The 15,551-nt window shown below is 53.1% G+C and overlaps 2 protein-coding genes across 2 annotated transcripts; one reads left to right on the top strand and one right to left on the bottom strand.

Moving 5' to 3' along the window:
* Positions 1-7,212: 7,212 nt before the first annotated feature.
* Positions 7,213-9,084, bottom strand: LOC147985915 (uncharacterized). Its single transcript, XM_087541796.1, has one exon. It carries the CDS (start codon positions 9,082-9,084, stop codon positions 7,213-7,215), a length of 1,872 nt encoding a protein of 623 aa, XP_087397922.1.
* Positions 9,085-13,117: 4,033 nt separating this feature from the next.
* On the top strand, positions 13,118-15,009 carry LOC125533653 (BAG family molecular chaperone regulator 3). Its single transcript, XM_048697029.2, has 2 exons — positions 13,118-13,558; positions 14,281-15,009. Exons 1-2 carry the CDS (start codon positions 13,276-13,278, stop codon positions 14,508-14,510), a joined length of 513 nt encoding a protein of 170 aa, XP_048552986.2. The 5' UTR covers positions 13,118-13,275; the 3' UTR covers positions 14,511-15,009.
* The last annotated feature ends 542 nt before the right edge of the window (positions 15,010-15,551 follow it).

Genomic DNA, 15,551 nt, shown 5'->3' on the forward strand with positions numbered 1-15,551 from the left:
AAAATGAACACAACGATCTTGAGATCACCCACCAAAGCTGTCAACAATCCAATCTGCGCGTAACCAAGTGCGCTAATATTTTCTACACTTTCTCTTCTATAATCTTCAAGATGGCCATGTATCACATGGATCGACATGCCCGTGTGGCGCGATATCCTGCACACACCACCGCATGCATGCACCTGCGTCATCAGGTCGACGGAGCCACCAGCCAAGATCGCCGCCGCACACGACGGGGCCGGGGAATCCGAATCAATCGAGGGCGCCGGCGTTATCCTGCACACGTTTGATCGATCTGCAACCACATGCATGTGGCTGGTGGAGTCGATCCTTGGAAGCTAGTACTACCAGTAAATTATATCACTCAAGACACGAATCGGGAAGATGCTAATGCATCCGTGATGATGAGTTAGGTGTTGATCGATAGCCTCTGGTGGATCGGTGTCGGGTACGTGTAGCTAGATGTGCAATTGGGACTATGATGACATGCATCAGTTTGATTCGGTCCAGAGGACTGTTTTTTTAAGGTTGGTAATTTCTTCGGTTTCATACCTAACTGACCTTGCATTACCCAGATGCAGAGGCCGAGGGTCTTCCTCCTCTTAAAAAAAATTACCTGACTGATCGGGGACTTGATTGAACTAGGGCAGCTGCATCTGGAGTTCAGGACTAACCAAACCAAAGGCCTAATCCATATGGGGTGTGTTATGCTTTTCTTTTTCGAACACAATATAATCGGACCCGCTCATATACATGAGCATACATTTACTCATCACTCAGCAATTAGCTTAAAGAAGTACAGTAGTATAGTTGATTTTTTTGTTAGGGAAATATCATAAATTTTTCATTGTCCTTGCTAATCGTACTATCCTTCCCTATTCAAAATGATATTATGTTTCCTTTTTCATGACTTCGTGTCTGTCTGTTAAGCTCACATTCTCAATTGACTTGCATATAGAGGAATTAATTTGCTTATATTCTCCTTTTTTTTGTTCAGTTACTGCAGGCCAGCCGCGAAGCCAGCCGAGCTGTACCTGCCTATAGGTGTATAATTGTCATGATGAAGCCTAAACTTTTTCGGATGTCTTGGAGAATTCCAACCTGAAGCCCACATGCTCCCTTAACCACCGGTAGACGCCCCAAAACATGAGAATCCAATCTGAGGGCATGTACAATGTATAGCCTCAAGGTGATGTCTCGCATGCCATGTAGGATCGGAGATGACGTAAAGTAGGTTTGGATAGGAAAGCGGGATCCTCTTCAGGAGGCGGGTGCTTGAACAGAAAAAGTATGGTCCGGTGACAAAAGCTGAAAAGGTTGAGTGAAAAGTAGAGATGCATGTATATTAGATTCTTTATTTTTTTATTTCTTAATGAGACCCATTAGTAATAGCTTGCATTGGAGAAAAAAGTTAATATAAATGCCTCAAATTACTTTTTATCATGTGGGAGCAGCAGCCTTATGCTGGGCAATGTGGCTTACCAGGAATGATGTGATTTTTAACAATAAATGTGTCTCGTCTCCTATGCATGTTTGTACACGATGGCTCCATATGTGGTCTATCCTGCAGAAGCAGGAGGACATGGACCTTTTTATGATGACGTCTACACAGCTGGAGCGTATGGCCAGGGAGGTTTTCTACCCCATGGATGGCGGTGTGATTTACGGATAGGATCTACCGTTCCTTAGGCTAGACACAATTTATTACTTGGCTTTGTATCGAATTATTTTATTTTTAGGGTGCTTAGGATGTTATGGCTGTGTGTATCTAGCTATGCAGAGGCCGGACTTTCTTTCAATACGATTATATCACCTCGATATATCTATTCAATGAAAAGTCCTTTATCGAAAAAAAGAGCATCTACAGTCGGACGCCTCAAACCCGCCTTATATGTCTGTGCAGGCCACGCGATCACTGTCCAATTATAATTGTTTGACCCGGCCCTCAAACGCCCGGTCTGACCGGCACCCTCATATCCAGCCCAAATATGGGATGGATATCGGGGCGCCCGGGCGCGCTCGCCATGTTGGACCTGGCCCACGTTGGCCCACCCGACCCCACACAAAATCCTCCCCACCCGCTCGCCGGATCAAATCTAGACACTTCACTCCCCTTCCCTTCACTCCCCTCCCCTTCACTCCACTCCGCCACCCAAACTCGTCTTCGGCATGGTGGGCAGCGGATCCAAGTTCTTCACCTCCAGATCTGTCGTCCCTGAGTTGATCCCACGCTGCCCCGAGGAGGAGGAGGCCCATGGACGGCTGCGCTCGGACTCCATCCGCCGGGAATCCACAGCGTCCACCCAAATGACGGATGGATCCGGCGCTAGGCCGGCCTTAGTTGCCCCGCAAAGGCCGTGCGGTCCGTTTGGCGTCCGAACGCGCTGGCGGACACGCAACCCCCCGATGGCGCGCCGATATTGGGAACGCGCCATCGTCCCACGAGGCTATGGCACGGTATGCACGCCGTGCAAGGCACCGGACGCGGGAGTCGGTGGCGGCCCTCGCAACGGCGGATGTCGGCAAGGCGGAAACGCATTCTCCGGCGCCCCGTATGACGCATCAGTCTGGGCGCCGCAACCGTATCGTGGTGGACGTCGGCGGCTCGTCCCCGGACGGATCCGTCATCAATCTGACGTCCACCGGCACCGTTCGGGTTACGGTCTCGGACAAGGAAGAGTAGGGCATAGGAGACGGCGGGACGTTGAGCCCCGTGAGCCAGCTCGTGTCCCATATCCTACCCTACCTTGCCGGCGACTGAACCAACACTTTGAGGAGCGCAGTCGGCCTTCGGACATGGCCAAGGCAGAGCCGAGCGAGCGGGGAGCGAAACCGGACGAGCTCCGCTTAGATTAGGTTTCACGTTGCATGCAATAATATGAATTTGAGATTTTTAATTTAAGGTATCCGGATATAGAATGTGTTTTTTAAGCAGTGATTGATCACTGTCCATGGACGCGTCCGAATGTGTCCGCGGATGTTTGAAGGATTGAATTTATCAAATCCGGTTGTAGATGCTCTGATCATCGTGGTCCTTTGCCGTGCAAGGCTCATGCGCGTTTTTGCCAACCCCCGCTTCCATTGCTCGCGCACTGGACTGTTATTCCACTATCCATGCATGAATGGCCGTGATGCAACTCCCAAAACGTTTCACTCATTTTAACATACACACAGCGGTGGCCTGACCGCCTGACCAAAGTGCCAAACCCGATTGACCACTTTGCCGTGAACGCATGCATTCAGCACAGGTCATCCAGTAGCTCCTAGCTAGGACAGAAATGTGGAGATTGGGTTACTGCAAGAATAGATTTTTTTTTTGAAACAAAGGCAAAAGATTTGCCTCATCAATTAATTAAGGAGAGAATAGAGTTTAGAGTGTTACAAGAAACCCACACACGGCATGACAACTACTCACGCAACATAATATGACCTAGTTTCTTAGCGCCCGCGGTGATCCAAAGCTTCGCCTCCTCTAAAATGGTGTGAAGAAGAACGGGTGGTGGCACACATTTGTGGCGGAACACCCTAGCATTTCGTTCATTCCATATTGTCCGAGAGACGAGCATGGTAAGAGAGGCCATAGCATGTCTATTGGGATTTGATTGTTGGTTCGCTTGTCCCACCATTCGTTGACGGAGTCCGCAAGATGCCAATCGGTTGTGTCCATGTGAGCAAGTCCAAACTTCTCAATGACTAACCACCATAGCCTGAGCGTGTAGCGACACCTGAAAAGAAGATGCGCGCCCGATTCTTGTTCTCTTTTGCAAAGTTGGCACATGCCACAATTTGGCCAACCACGTTTCGCCAACCGATCGGCAGTTCATATCCTATTTTGAATAGCCAACCAAGCGAAAAATTTCACTTTTGGTGGTGCCCAAACTTTCCAGACCATTTGATCCATAGGGGAAAGCGACATGCCAAGGAACTGAGCTTTATATGCGGTGGATGCCGAGTAGAATCCATCATTCGCGTGCTTCCAGACAATATCATCTTCAAGGTGGTCGTCGAGATGGAAGTCATTAATGAGCATCCAAAGTGTGAAGAATTCCCGGATGTGGTCACTGGAAACGACAGTGTTGTTGCTGATTGACAGAATCCATGCGCTCCCGTTTAGGGACTCACGCACCTTCCATTTTTTTCTCCTCGAGGCCTCGAAGATGAGCGGTGCGATGTCCATTACCAGAAGCCAAGGGGTGTCCCAAAATGGATTTCGGGCGCCATTGCCGACGGTGATAGTAGTGGACGCATAGAAAAATTCCCGGTCATCCTTGGTGCAAGGGTTGCCAAGCCCCACCCAAAGTTTTTGAGGTTCCTTCCGTTTATACCAAAGCCACCGCAGGCGCAAAGCACGCGCAAATTTGTCAGTGTTCAGCACGCCAAGACCACCATACTCCTTTGGCCGGCAAACTGTCTCCCAATTCATCTTGCACTTGGCACCAGTAGCCTTATCTGATCCAGACCAAAGGAAGGCCCTCTCTATCTTGTTCACACTATTTAGGGAGCTCAGTGGTACGATAAGAGGCGTGATGGAGTACACCACTTGGGAGGAGATGACCGACTTGACTAGGGCCGTGCGCCCGATTGTAGTGATATTTTGCCCCTCCCAAGTCACTAGTTTTCCGGCTGCCTTGTCCACAAGATATTGAAAGTCCACCTTCTTGAGTTGCCACACCGAGAGCGGTAGTCCCAAGTATTTCATGGGGAAGCAAGACCGAGCTGTCGGAACACCTTCAAGAATGTGCTCGAGGTTAAGGTGATTGCAACATATCGGCACGACCGAGCTTTTTTGGAAGTTGGTGCATAGGCCCGTCACCTCGCCAAAGCCCTCAAAGATGGAGGCAAGGTTGTCGATATCCGTCTTGATAGGAGCCACAAAAACAGCAGCGTCATCCGCATAAAGCGATGTCCTCACCATAGCCCCACGGCCACATATCTTGTGGAGCAATCCTTTCCGGGTTGCCAAATCTAGGATTTGGTGAAGAGGGTTGATTGCGAGGACAAACAAAAGCGGCGAGATGGGGTCCCCTTGACGAAAGCCCAGACCATGCTTGATGGGAGAGCCTAGAATCCCATTAAGGAGGATCCGCGAAGATGACGAGGATAAAAGAGCGGCAATCCAATCCCTAAACTTGGCAGGGAACCCCAAGCGTTGAAGGAGATCAAGGATGTATTCCCACTTGACCGAGTCAAAAGCCTTCTTTATGTCAAGCTTGAATAGGAGGGCGGGGGTCTTGCTCTTGTGGAGGCGTCTAGCAAAACTCCGGACGTACATGAAGTTGTCATGGATGCTTCTTCGTTTTATGAATGTACTTTGAGCGTTGGATATGAGGTCGCCCATATGGGGAGCAAGCCTCAAAGAAAGGATCTTGGCGACGGTGTGGATGAGGCTAATGGGCCTGTAGTCGGTGATACCTTCCGCCCCATCCTTCTTAGGCAAAAGAACGACATTGGCGGAGTTAAGCCATTGAAGATTTGAAGTGTTTAAGGAATCAAAGCGTTGGATAACCCTCATGACATCATCCTTTATGACATCCCAACACTTCTTGAAGAAGATGCCCGTGAAGCCATCCGGGCCAGGCGCTTTGTCACCGGGCAACTCCTTGATGGCCTGGAGTACCTCATCCTCGGTGATTGGATCGTCGATGCCTTGCAAGGTATGGTGCTCAGTGCCAAGATCCTCCCGGTTAAAATCCATGGTACTCGTATTTCCTCTACTCATGACCTCGGAAAAGTGCTCCTGGATGATCTCCTCTTTTTCGTTGTGGTCGGTAACCCAGCCCTGCCCGTGCTTGATCTGATGGATGTGGTTTTTCCGTCTTCTAGCGTTGATGCGGCAGTGGAAGAATTTGGTGTTGGCATCACCGTCCTTCAGATTTGCGATTCTGGCGCATTGGCTTTTCCTAGCCCTGTCCAACAACGCAAGAATAATGACCCTCCTCTTGAGCCTAGAGCGAAGGTCGCGTTCCTCAGGAGAAAGGAGCCTCTCTTCTTGGGCAGTGTCGAGGCGTAGAATCACCAAAAGGGTCGCATGGAGCTGGAACTTAGCCTTGGAGAAGAGGGACTTGCTCCACTCCATGAGGTGAAGCGCGGTCTTCTTAAGCTTGTAATGCAAGACTTGGTAGGGCTCCGTGTGGGCCACCCACTCATTCCAAGCCTTGAGGACCACCTCATTGAATCCAGGCACAGAAACCCAGAAGTTCTTGAATTTGAAAGATCGCGGCTTCCTGGGTCCTTTGTCGTCTGCAAACAGAAGAGGGCAATGGTCTGAGAAGGAAGACTACAAAGCATGGAGCACATGGGTGTTGAAAGTCGTGTCCCAATCCGCATTGCAAAAAAAGGAGTCAAGCTTGCAGAGGGTCGGATGGTCTCTCTCATTGCTCCAAGTGAAGCGTCTGTTCTGAAGATGGATCTCCTTGAGCTCACATGATTGTAGTGCTGCACGGAACCGGTTGATCCTACTCGTGTTCACATTTCTCTTGTTCTTGTCCCTAGCCCCGGTAAATTTGGTTGAAGTCTCCAAGGGCAAGCCAAGCAACACCCGACACCGGCTTGAGGGAGGTTAATTCGGTGAAGAAGGCGTCTTTGCAAGCATGATCAATGGGCCCATATACGGAGGTGAGCATGAAGCTAACATCAGACGCACGAATTGTAACCGTGGCCGAAAGGCAGTAAGTCAATGTTGAAACACCGGAGACATCGACGACATCATCATCCCAAAGCAACAGGATCTCGCCTCTAGTCCCGATGGCTGGGCGTTGCGCAAAACCTTCCAGCCTGTTGCCACCAAGGTATGCAGCCACGCACTTGTCCACACTCTCTAATTTTGTTTCTTGTAAACAGACCAGTTGACACGAGGAGGCAGCGATTGTGGCACTAACAGTTGCCCTTCTCTTCTGGCAATTTAGCCCACGTACATTCCAGCTTAGTGTGTTTACTGGTTGTATCCACATGGAAAACCATGGTTTGCACTTTTGCTTGGCCATAGGCCAATTCCAGGGTGTGTGTGCATGAAGGACACAACATGGGGAAAGAACAGAGAACACCACAACTAGCTTTGACAACACGGAGAAGCTCCTAATCGGAGACAGAACACAAGCACTTAGATACAACTCAAGCAAATAAAAACAACATCGATAGGAGACCACTCGGGCCAAGTACGAAGATGAATTAACATGACAACTATTGCAACACCCTAACTTGGAGGCTGGCTGATCAAACCAACTCCTCCTGAGCCAGCGCCCCGTCCTGGGTCGCCGCAAGCTCCAGGGCTTCTTTGCCCCCGTGGCCGAGCAGGGCGTCCTCGATGCCGTTAACAGCAGCATCATCCAGATGGAAGAAGGCGCGCATCGCTAGGATCACTTCAGGAGCCAGTTGGTCTTTGAACTTGGCAGTGAAATCTGCTAGTGTGGCCTCCGTGACGTCTTGATCGTCCTTTGTAATCCCCAGACTGCGGCATACAAGTTTTTCGGCAACCACTGCCGCCGGGGCAGCAGGGACCTTGGCACCCGAACGCCTGCCCCGTTGCAGTGATAACCCTCCCTTGGTGGAGATCTTGACGCCTGCAAGTGTTTTACGACGAGCCGCCGGTGGCCTAGGCCGAGAGGATGCAGGCGAGGCGAGGAGGCCCTTCTGCCGCTGCGCAAACAGGGGCACCATAGCAGTGCTTTGGTCCTGCATGACCGGGCAGCGGACCGGCGACGGTGTGCGCTGCATGGGGCCAGCAGAGACGAGCGGTGGCGTGGGAGAGGCTTCAAACCCCGGTGGCCTGGAAGGGGACGCTAGGGGGCACAGCAGGGTCGCAGACGAGTAGAGCTCGAGTAGTGATGGGCTAGGCGCAGCGAGACGCATGGGAGAACTCCTATCTTCAGAGCGCTTGGACCGCGGGCTTGCCGGCAGCACCGTAGTCGGAGATAATGGTGGAGATGCCTGGGGAGTGAGGCTCGCCTGAGAGCGGTGTCTGGTGGAGCGCGGAGAGGCCTGGCGAGTGGGGCTGCGCCCCCAGACCACGGCAGGGCCCTGCACCTGCGTGGGCAATAGCTCGAGAGCACGCACATGCTCACCGCTGACCGAGCCCGAGCCGCGCAGCGGTGCAGGCACGTCGTCGAGGGCCGCCGACAAAGGGGCGCTGGAGTTGGTGGCATGCCTGTGGCCGCCAGAGCGCTCCCTGGTGCGGTCCTGACCCACCCCCCGTTGGCGCTCACGAGGGTTGCTGGGGAGCGAGCGCCGTACCCTAGCGCCCCAACCCTCGCGAGCACGGTCGCCGCGACCGCGTCGGTCATCGTGGTCGCCCTCATCGTCATCCCGCCTGTCCTGGCGTCGCACCTCGCGCCCTTGTGGCACACGCCGGTCCCTAGGGACGACCGTGTCGTCGACGGCGCGGCGGAACCAGGTAAACTCGTGGACTTCTAATGACGGCGGGTTGTCATCGTTAGCGGCGGCCTTGGAGTGGTCCTCGAGGAGGTCGAGGTGGATGATGACGCGGTGACGGAGGCCGCGCCGCCCACGGTGACGGTGGCCACAAGCAGGGAGCGTGAGCCACTTCACTTTCGGGATGGCATTGGGGTTGGCCGTCCACGCCCAGAGCGCCAAGTCCCTCGTGTCCTCCTTGCGTTGGGAGCGCGGCTCGATGTAGTCAAGCGAGCAGCTGCGGCCGATGAGGAAGGTGGCGATGTACTCGTTCCACCCGTGCAGCGGGACGTCTTCCATGCACAGGCGGACGTGGAGCAGCATATCCTCATTATCGGCATGCGCCTCCAGCCGCCATTCGAGCACGAAGATGTTGTAGCCAGCTCCAGGGAGGCTGCCGCGAGACACAACCTCTGCACAGTGATGCTGATACACGAACCTGACAAAGAACTGCTCTGGATAGTGCTTCACCACCTCAACATCAGCCGGGCGAGCGCCCAGAGCCGCGGCGAGCTCCGTGGCGACCTGCCGGTAGGAAATGTCCTGCCGTGCGCCCTCCAGCCATGCCACAGCAGCGTTGGAAGAAAGGATGGCAGACTCGGCTTGCATCTCTGGTGTAGCCGGCACGACGACAAAGTCCTCCACCGGCCGAAGGGAAGCATCGCCAAGGCGTGGCATCCTAGCCGGCACAGCCGCGATCTGCAGCAGCGGGCGCAGCGACGGATCTTCCCAGCCACGACCAGGGCGAGGCAATGCCTGAACCGAAGCAGCAGCAGGGCGAGGCAGTGGAGGTGGTGGCACAACAGGGGAGTCCAGCAAGCGGAGCGGCTTCCACTGTTTGCGGCAGCCCCTTGACTTGTGCCCGTTTTGAAGGCAGAAGGCAGCGGGAGCAGCAGATGGGTTCGCGACAGATCGAGGCTCTGTGCCCCAGGACGAGGCACCGGCAGCATCGACCGAAGAGCCAACGTGGGATGGGCAGCGGCTTGAATTCCGGGGCAGCCAAAGCCGGGCGGCGCGGGCCATTACGCGAGGTGACCAACTGCCAGCCGCCGGTCACCTCATCCTCGCGCCCCGCGCCCGTCGTCGCTGCCGGCATTGAAGGCGCGTCCGCAGCCGGATGGGATCGAGCCAGCAGCCCCGCAGTTATGGCGAGCCGCGATTTGAAGGCGCGCAACCAGCGCGCCCGCAGCTGGACGCTCCGACCCGACCAGGGTGCGGTCTGAAGGCGGCACGGCGGGCAGCGAGTCGAGGACGAACTCTTCGGAGCCAGCGGCGCTGGCACGACCCAGACCAGCCGACGACTGGACCAGATCTGGCGGAGGCGAACACGTGGGGGCCAGCTGTGCCCGAGGCAGCACGAGCTAGGCAGGGACACCAGGCGGGGGACCAGCAGGAGGAGGCGGCAGGGGCATGGACCATGACGCAGATGCGAAGTCGAGGCAGTGCGCCGTGGCCGCCGCCGCCGCCGCGAACGTGGGCACAGCCGCGGGAGGGAGGGGGGCGTAGGCGGACACATCTTTTTCTTCCGTCCTTTTCCCTGATAATCAAAGTACAATTATAGAGTAGAAAATTTAAAAATAGAGCATATGGCCCTAAAATTTCAGGGACACATAAGTGCGAAGGCACGCACCTGTCCAGCTACATTGGCCCACGATCGCCTCGCAATCCACAAAGTCATTGTGATGGATCCCACTCGAGAGCAAAGTTTAAAGTTTTAGTTTTTGAAATTTGCGACTTTGCCGCTCACAGGTTTTGACGATTTTGTCGGTCGCGCATATCAAGTTTTAGAAGTTCAAACATTTTCGTCGGTCGCAGGATCTGAAACTAATGATTTTATCGGTCGCTCATACCAAGTATGAGAAGTTGAAACTTAAGAAAAATTTTAAAAAATATATTCAAAATGGATCTCATTTGAAAGCCCTGATCGCAAGAAATGCAAATATGCAAACAAAATTTAATTTAGACTTTTGGTTCAAAAGATATGAAATATTGTAAATCAAAACCAAAAAAAAGGGGTTGCGTGCCACAAATTCTCTCCGCGTATGCCCTAAGACTAGCCCGGTAACTCCATGGAAAGGTAATGGTGGTAGGAGCATCTTCAACCATAACAAACGGCTAATCCGGTAGCGAGGCAGACCCCACCGACTGGGACGCGCTGCTCAGGAAGGATTCAAGTGACCCCCAAGACGAGGAGGAGCACGCGCTCCACATTGTCATCCACCGGCCACGGATGGACAAGGACGGGAGTCCGAGCTCCGGCCATCCTAGTCACCCGACGAGGCAGGTACACCCCTGGTCGTGCCATTCCTGCCTCCTACTCCCATCCGATGATCGGTTCTCGTCCCCGTACCGCCAAGCTCGCGGCAAAGGGCACCCAAATTGGAGGCATGGGTCGCTTGCCGCACGAGGCAACGGGCTGCATAGAGGGCGACGGAGGCCTAGCCTTTCCAGCCGCGGGTCGTGGAGATTAGCGCATGTAAAGTGGACTACCTCCTCCGCGACGCCATCCGTAGGTCGGTGACCTCGGCGGACACAGACGATAGGTAGCGCTACCAAAAAATGCCAAGGAGCTCCAGCTCATCATCGAGGAGTCGAAGTGCATTGCAAAGGATAAGGCGGTCACCGCGCCCGCCTCGTCAAGGAGAAGGCGCATGTCGCCCGACGTCTTGTCGGGATCTTCTCCTCCTTGTCAGACAATGGCACGACTACCGACAACGACGAGTCCTGCCCACTGGTCGCCAACGTGTATGCCAAAAACTACTATCGGCGCTTCGGGGACCCCAAAGGGAAGGCCTAGCAAGAAAATGGTGAAATTTGGCACCCTCTCTCCGCAACTAGATAGCAATCTAGTTTTATTTATGCTTTATAGTATCTAGGTGATGAACATTTTGGATTCGGTTGTCTAAAAGTTGCTATCCCGATCTATATGTTTGCTATTGCTATGTTGAACTTTTATCTACGTTAAATGTTATTCATGTGGAGAGGTTGAGGGTCATCCTTCTTTTTCAAAAAATAAAATAAAATGTTATTCATGTTGCATGGCTTGTATATGAATTTAGGGGGCGGCTATGAGGTGGGCGGCTGTGTGAACCAGAGAAATGAGGGTGATCAATCTGGCATGGACGCGGCGTCCGGACATATAGGTGTTAAATTTGACTTTTTTTTAGAGAAAAGGCGAAAAGCCCGACTTCAAATTAATGAAGCCATCAACCGGCTAGGATACAATAGTGCTGATACAAAGGCGAAAGCTTGAAGAAAAACTGAAAGATAAAAGGCGGCGTGCACGCACAATACAGAGCTAAGCAGAGCAATGGCGAGCAGGGCACCACCATAGCGAAAACAGGATCAAGCTGCCGGAGAACTCAACGCAAGCTAGAACAGCGGAACAGCTGCAATCAGTAGACTACACAAGTGGAGGCCGAGAGGACCCGGGCTGCGTGGAGAAAAGCATGGCTCCAGATCTGGCCGCCCCGAGCCTTGCCGGAGGGGGGATCCAATCGCCCCTACGTCTGAACCGTGCCACAACACGCAGACGCCGTCCACCGGCCGGTTGCCCAGAGCCGAACAAGATGAAGAACCGATGAAGGATTGCAGGGGGGCCACCTCGTCACCACCATAGCCGCCATCCCGGAGAGCAGAGCAACGCTGCCGCCACCAAGCACCTTGCCGCGAGACCACAACCTCGCCCTCCCTTGAACGACGCCTCCAAGGAGGACCGAGACGCCACAGCGCCACCGCTGTTCGGCCAGCAAGGCCAAGGCTTTCGCCCGGGATTGTGGGAGAGGGGGAAGGAGGTGACGAAGAAGCCCGACACGCCCTCAGGAGGGAGATCGACACTGGAGCGCCGCCGTCGTCGGGGTCGACGGGAGGTCGACCAGGGGTTTCCCCCGTTCTAGGATGGCCACCACCCACCCTCATGTGCCAGATCTGGCGGCCCTGAGGAGCAGCGCCCAGATCGGTCGAGGGAGGACCACAGCAGAGGAGAGGAGACCAGGAAGCAGCCAGCCGAGGCCAGCGGCACATCCCGTAGCAGCAACGAGCCTCCACCGCCCCACCGCCGCCCACACGGCCAGTGGGGACGGCCAGCACCGGCGGCGCCATCCGCCGGACGAGATCGACGCCGCCCTCGCTAATCAGGGCCGCCACCCTAAGATCCAACACCCCCGGCAGCGCAGAGCAGCAGAGCCTCGCCGCCACCTTCACCGGCAGCCGCGCCGGCGAGAGCCTCGGGTGGCGGCGGGGCGGGGAAGGGGGAGGGAGGGGACGGAGAGGCTAGGGTTAAGTCGCTCTCGTGTCGCCCGTGACGGGCCACGCGAGAGCCGCGGGGCCTGATGTTGCCAGTTAAATTTGACTAGTCCGATTGTAGATGCATGGACACACTGATACGTGCGTAGACTATTGACAAATTTCGTTGGCCCACGCATCAGTGACAGTCTGAAGCGATCTCGTTGCGACATTGAGTTAACGCGGGCCATGTGTGATGTGTCAGCGCCGTGGTTTCACGGAAGCTCTCGATCGGACTAATAATATAAGCTTTGTTTTTCTTCTGTCGGGAAACTATATCCTTTCACAAGTTGTTTCTCCTTTTGAGAGCCTGGCCTGCCGCTTTGGACTGTGCCAAGTTCGCCTGTCCCAGTGTCCCCTTCGTTGACGCCTTTCACAAACAGCCGCACGCTTCTAAAGCTTGTCCTGTTGCTTTGCATGCCACCCCCTTAATCTGCCCCCCTATAGCTGCTAGCTCGCCTTCTATATATACACGGCAAAGCCCTGTTCCTACAACCACCACCAGGCACCAGCTCAACTGCGCCTCACCACCAACTGCAAGGAACATCACAATTATCCGGGAAAGATTAGGTGCCATTTGCGACGATGATGAAGCTGAGGTACCCCAACCCCAAGAGGCTCTTCAGGAGGAGCTCCTCCAAGATCAGCAGGTCTAGTAGCAGCTGCAGCAGCAGCAGCGACAACGGCAGCGATGCCTCCTGTGGCATCGGTGGCGGCGGCGGCAGCGGGGAGATCGAGTGGGAGGTGCGGCCGGGGGGCATGCTGGTGCAGAGGAGGGACGGGAGGGGCGACGTCGAGATCATCACAGTCAGGGTGGCCACTGGCTACTCCTGGCATGAGGTGTCCGTTGGAGCTACCTGCACTTTTGGTGAGTAACTGTACAATATTGCAAAGCTAACAGAAGTTGATTAGATTTGTTAGAGAATATTTGGGCTTCTCTCATATGCTAAGCGGGTCATCCCATCTTTTTGCTGGATAATGGCTCGAGGAGTGATCGTGGGTGTAGCATGCATAACCTGCAAAATTTCAGACAAGTTAGCATTACTTGGAGTTGAGTAGTGGACCCTCGAGCTCCTGAACCTTATCATGGAGTTGTGAAGATGGATGCATGTCCATTAGCAAGGTCTCCTGGCTTTCAGTAATAAAACTACTGATGGCCAGGGCTGTGCCACCATCTTCTTCCTAGCAGCTCCATCAGTAGAGTAGAGTACTAAGGGGCTGTTTGGATTGTGCTATCTTTGCCATATATTGTCACATAATTTTTGCCACACTTGCCACATTTGCCTTAGTTGAGTTGCTCAAATCATACTGTCATTCGTCGTCCTTGTGATTTTTTTAAAAGAATGCACAGACCTGCTGAATGGAAGGCTTCCTGCCCTGCCAGCGTGCACACGGTGGTTCATAGTTTTTTAGTACAAAGCATAAACTCAATCTGTTTTTTATCATTGAAAAATGTACACACGATGGTTCGAAGTAGGAACATGAGTGGAACTTTCCTCCATCTTGTTTTTCTATGACCGAATATAGTAAATCAAGTACGCTTCATTGGATCAAGGTCTAACATATGTTTTGCAAAATTAATTTGTGCAGGTGAACTGAAGGTGTTAGTGTCCATGGTGACGGGGCTCGAGCCGAGGGAGCAGAGGCTGTTGTTCAGGGGCAAGGAGAAGGAGGACAGTGACCACCTCCACATGGTTGGGGTGAGGGACAAGGACAAGGTGCTCCTCCTCGAGGACCCTGCCCTCAAGGACATGAAGCTCCGGGCAGCGCTCGCAGCCCAGGCCGTGCAGAGCCCGTATCAAACTTTTATCAAGGTGTAGGCCGGCCAGCCTTGCCCACCGCACTAACAGTTATCTAAATCAACCACACTATCAGGCATCAGCTAGTCAGGTCTCACAAGATTGCTAACAAAAAGCATATCTGGAACCTGATGCATGGCGTTGTTCGCGGATGCTGATCAGTTCTTAAGTACCACTCCATGGAATGGAAGGGCAAAGACCCTCCTTGTGTGAGAGCTAGAGTACTATCAACTTTTAATTAATTATAATTGCATGGTTGTGCAATTTGTAGCTAGTTGCAAGTTTAAGTCCTTTCTTCTAGATGCTGTAAGGGCCAGCCTCCTCCAGGAATTGCTAGTCTAACTATGGATGTCATGCGTGGTATTATGTTAGATTGGAGAGTGCAATCTTGGATAAAGCCTGTGCCCTGTTGCATAGTGTGGGCTAGATGGAGTACATGCAGTTCTGTTGTGGATGAGATGTATCAATGTACCGTGACCCATGAAGTTATGAGACCACATTTTTGTGGTCCTTTTCTCCATTTAGAATTTTTTTTCTGGAGTTGGCGCTAGATGTTGACAGTGTTCGCATAGTACCCAAACAACAACAACGGTCCAGTAGTGTATATGGATTTATATGATAACGGGACGTAAACTCAAGTTACTGATGGGCTCGGGACAATTTTACCTAGGATTGGGCCCTTGGGATTCAAGTAACAACCCTAATCTTGCTTGTCCGAAATTATATATATCAACAAGTACAAATTAGGGGTCCACTGACATTGGCACGAAGTCAGTGGAAAATTTGGTGGTCGATCTTGACGGGTTGTCTAAGATTGAATCTAATCTAGGTTAAAACTAACGCTTCGTTTCCGTCATCTTAGGCTCCTCATCCTGGTCTTGGCGTGTGGTTATTTATACCCTCTCTTCGGTCGGTATGATCCCTTCCTATCTTGGTCTCCTAGTTCTGAGCAGCTTAATTCTTTGTGTTGGGGAACACAGTAATTTTAGAAAATTTCCTACACATACGCAAGATCCATCTAGGTGATGCATAGCAACGAGAGGGAAAGAGTGTTGTCCACGT

Source organism: Triticum urartu, chromosome 2A, assembly GCF_056163025.1.
Source record: "Triticum urartu cultivar PI428250 chromosome 2A, HENAU_Tu73, whole genome shotgun sequence".
NCBI lineage: Eukaryota > Viridiplantae > Streptophyta > Magnoliopsida > Poales > Poaceae > Triticum > Triticum urartu.

Bases quoted from the DNA above. Each gene is read 5' to 3' on its own strand.
- LOC147985915 (XM_087541796.1), bottom strand. From the start codon at position 9,084: ATGCCACGCCTTGGCGATGCTTCCCTTCGGCCGGTGGAGGACTTTGTC.
- LOC125533653 (XM_048697029.2), top strand. From the start codon at position 13,276: ATGATGAAGCTGAGGTACCCCAACCCCAAGAGGCTCTTCAGGAGGAGC. The intron at 13,559-14,280 runs GTGAGTAACTGT...TAATTTGTGCAG, and splicing joins TGGAGCTACCTGCACTTTTG to GTGAACTGAAGGTGTTAGTG.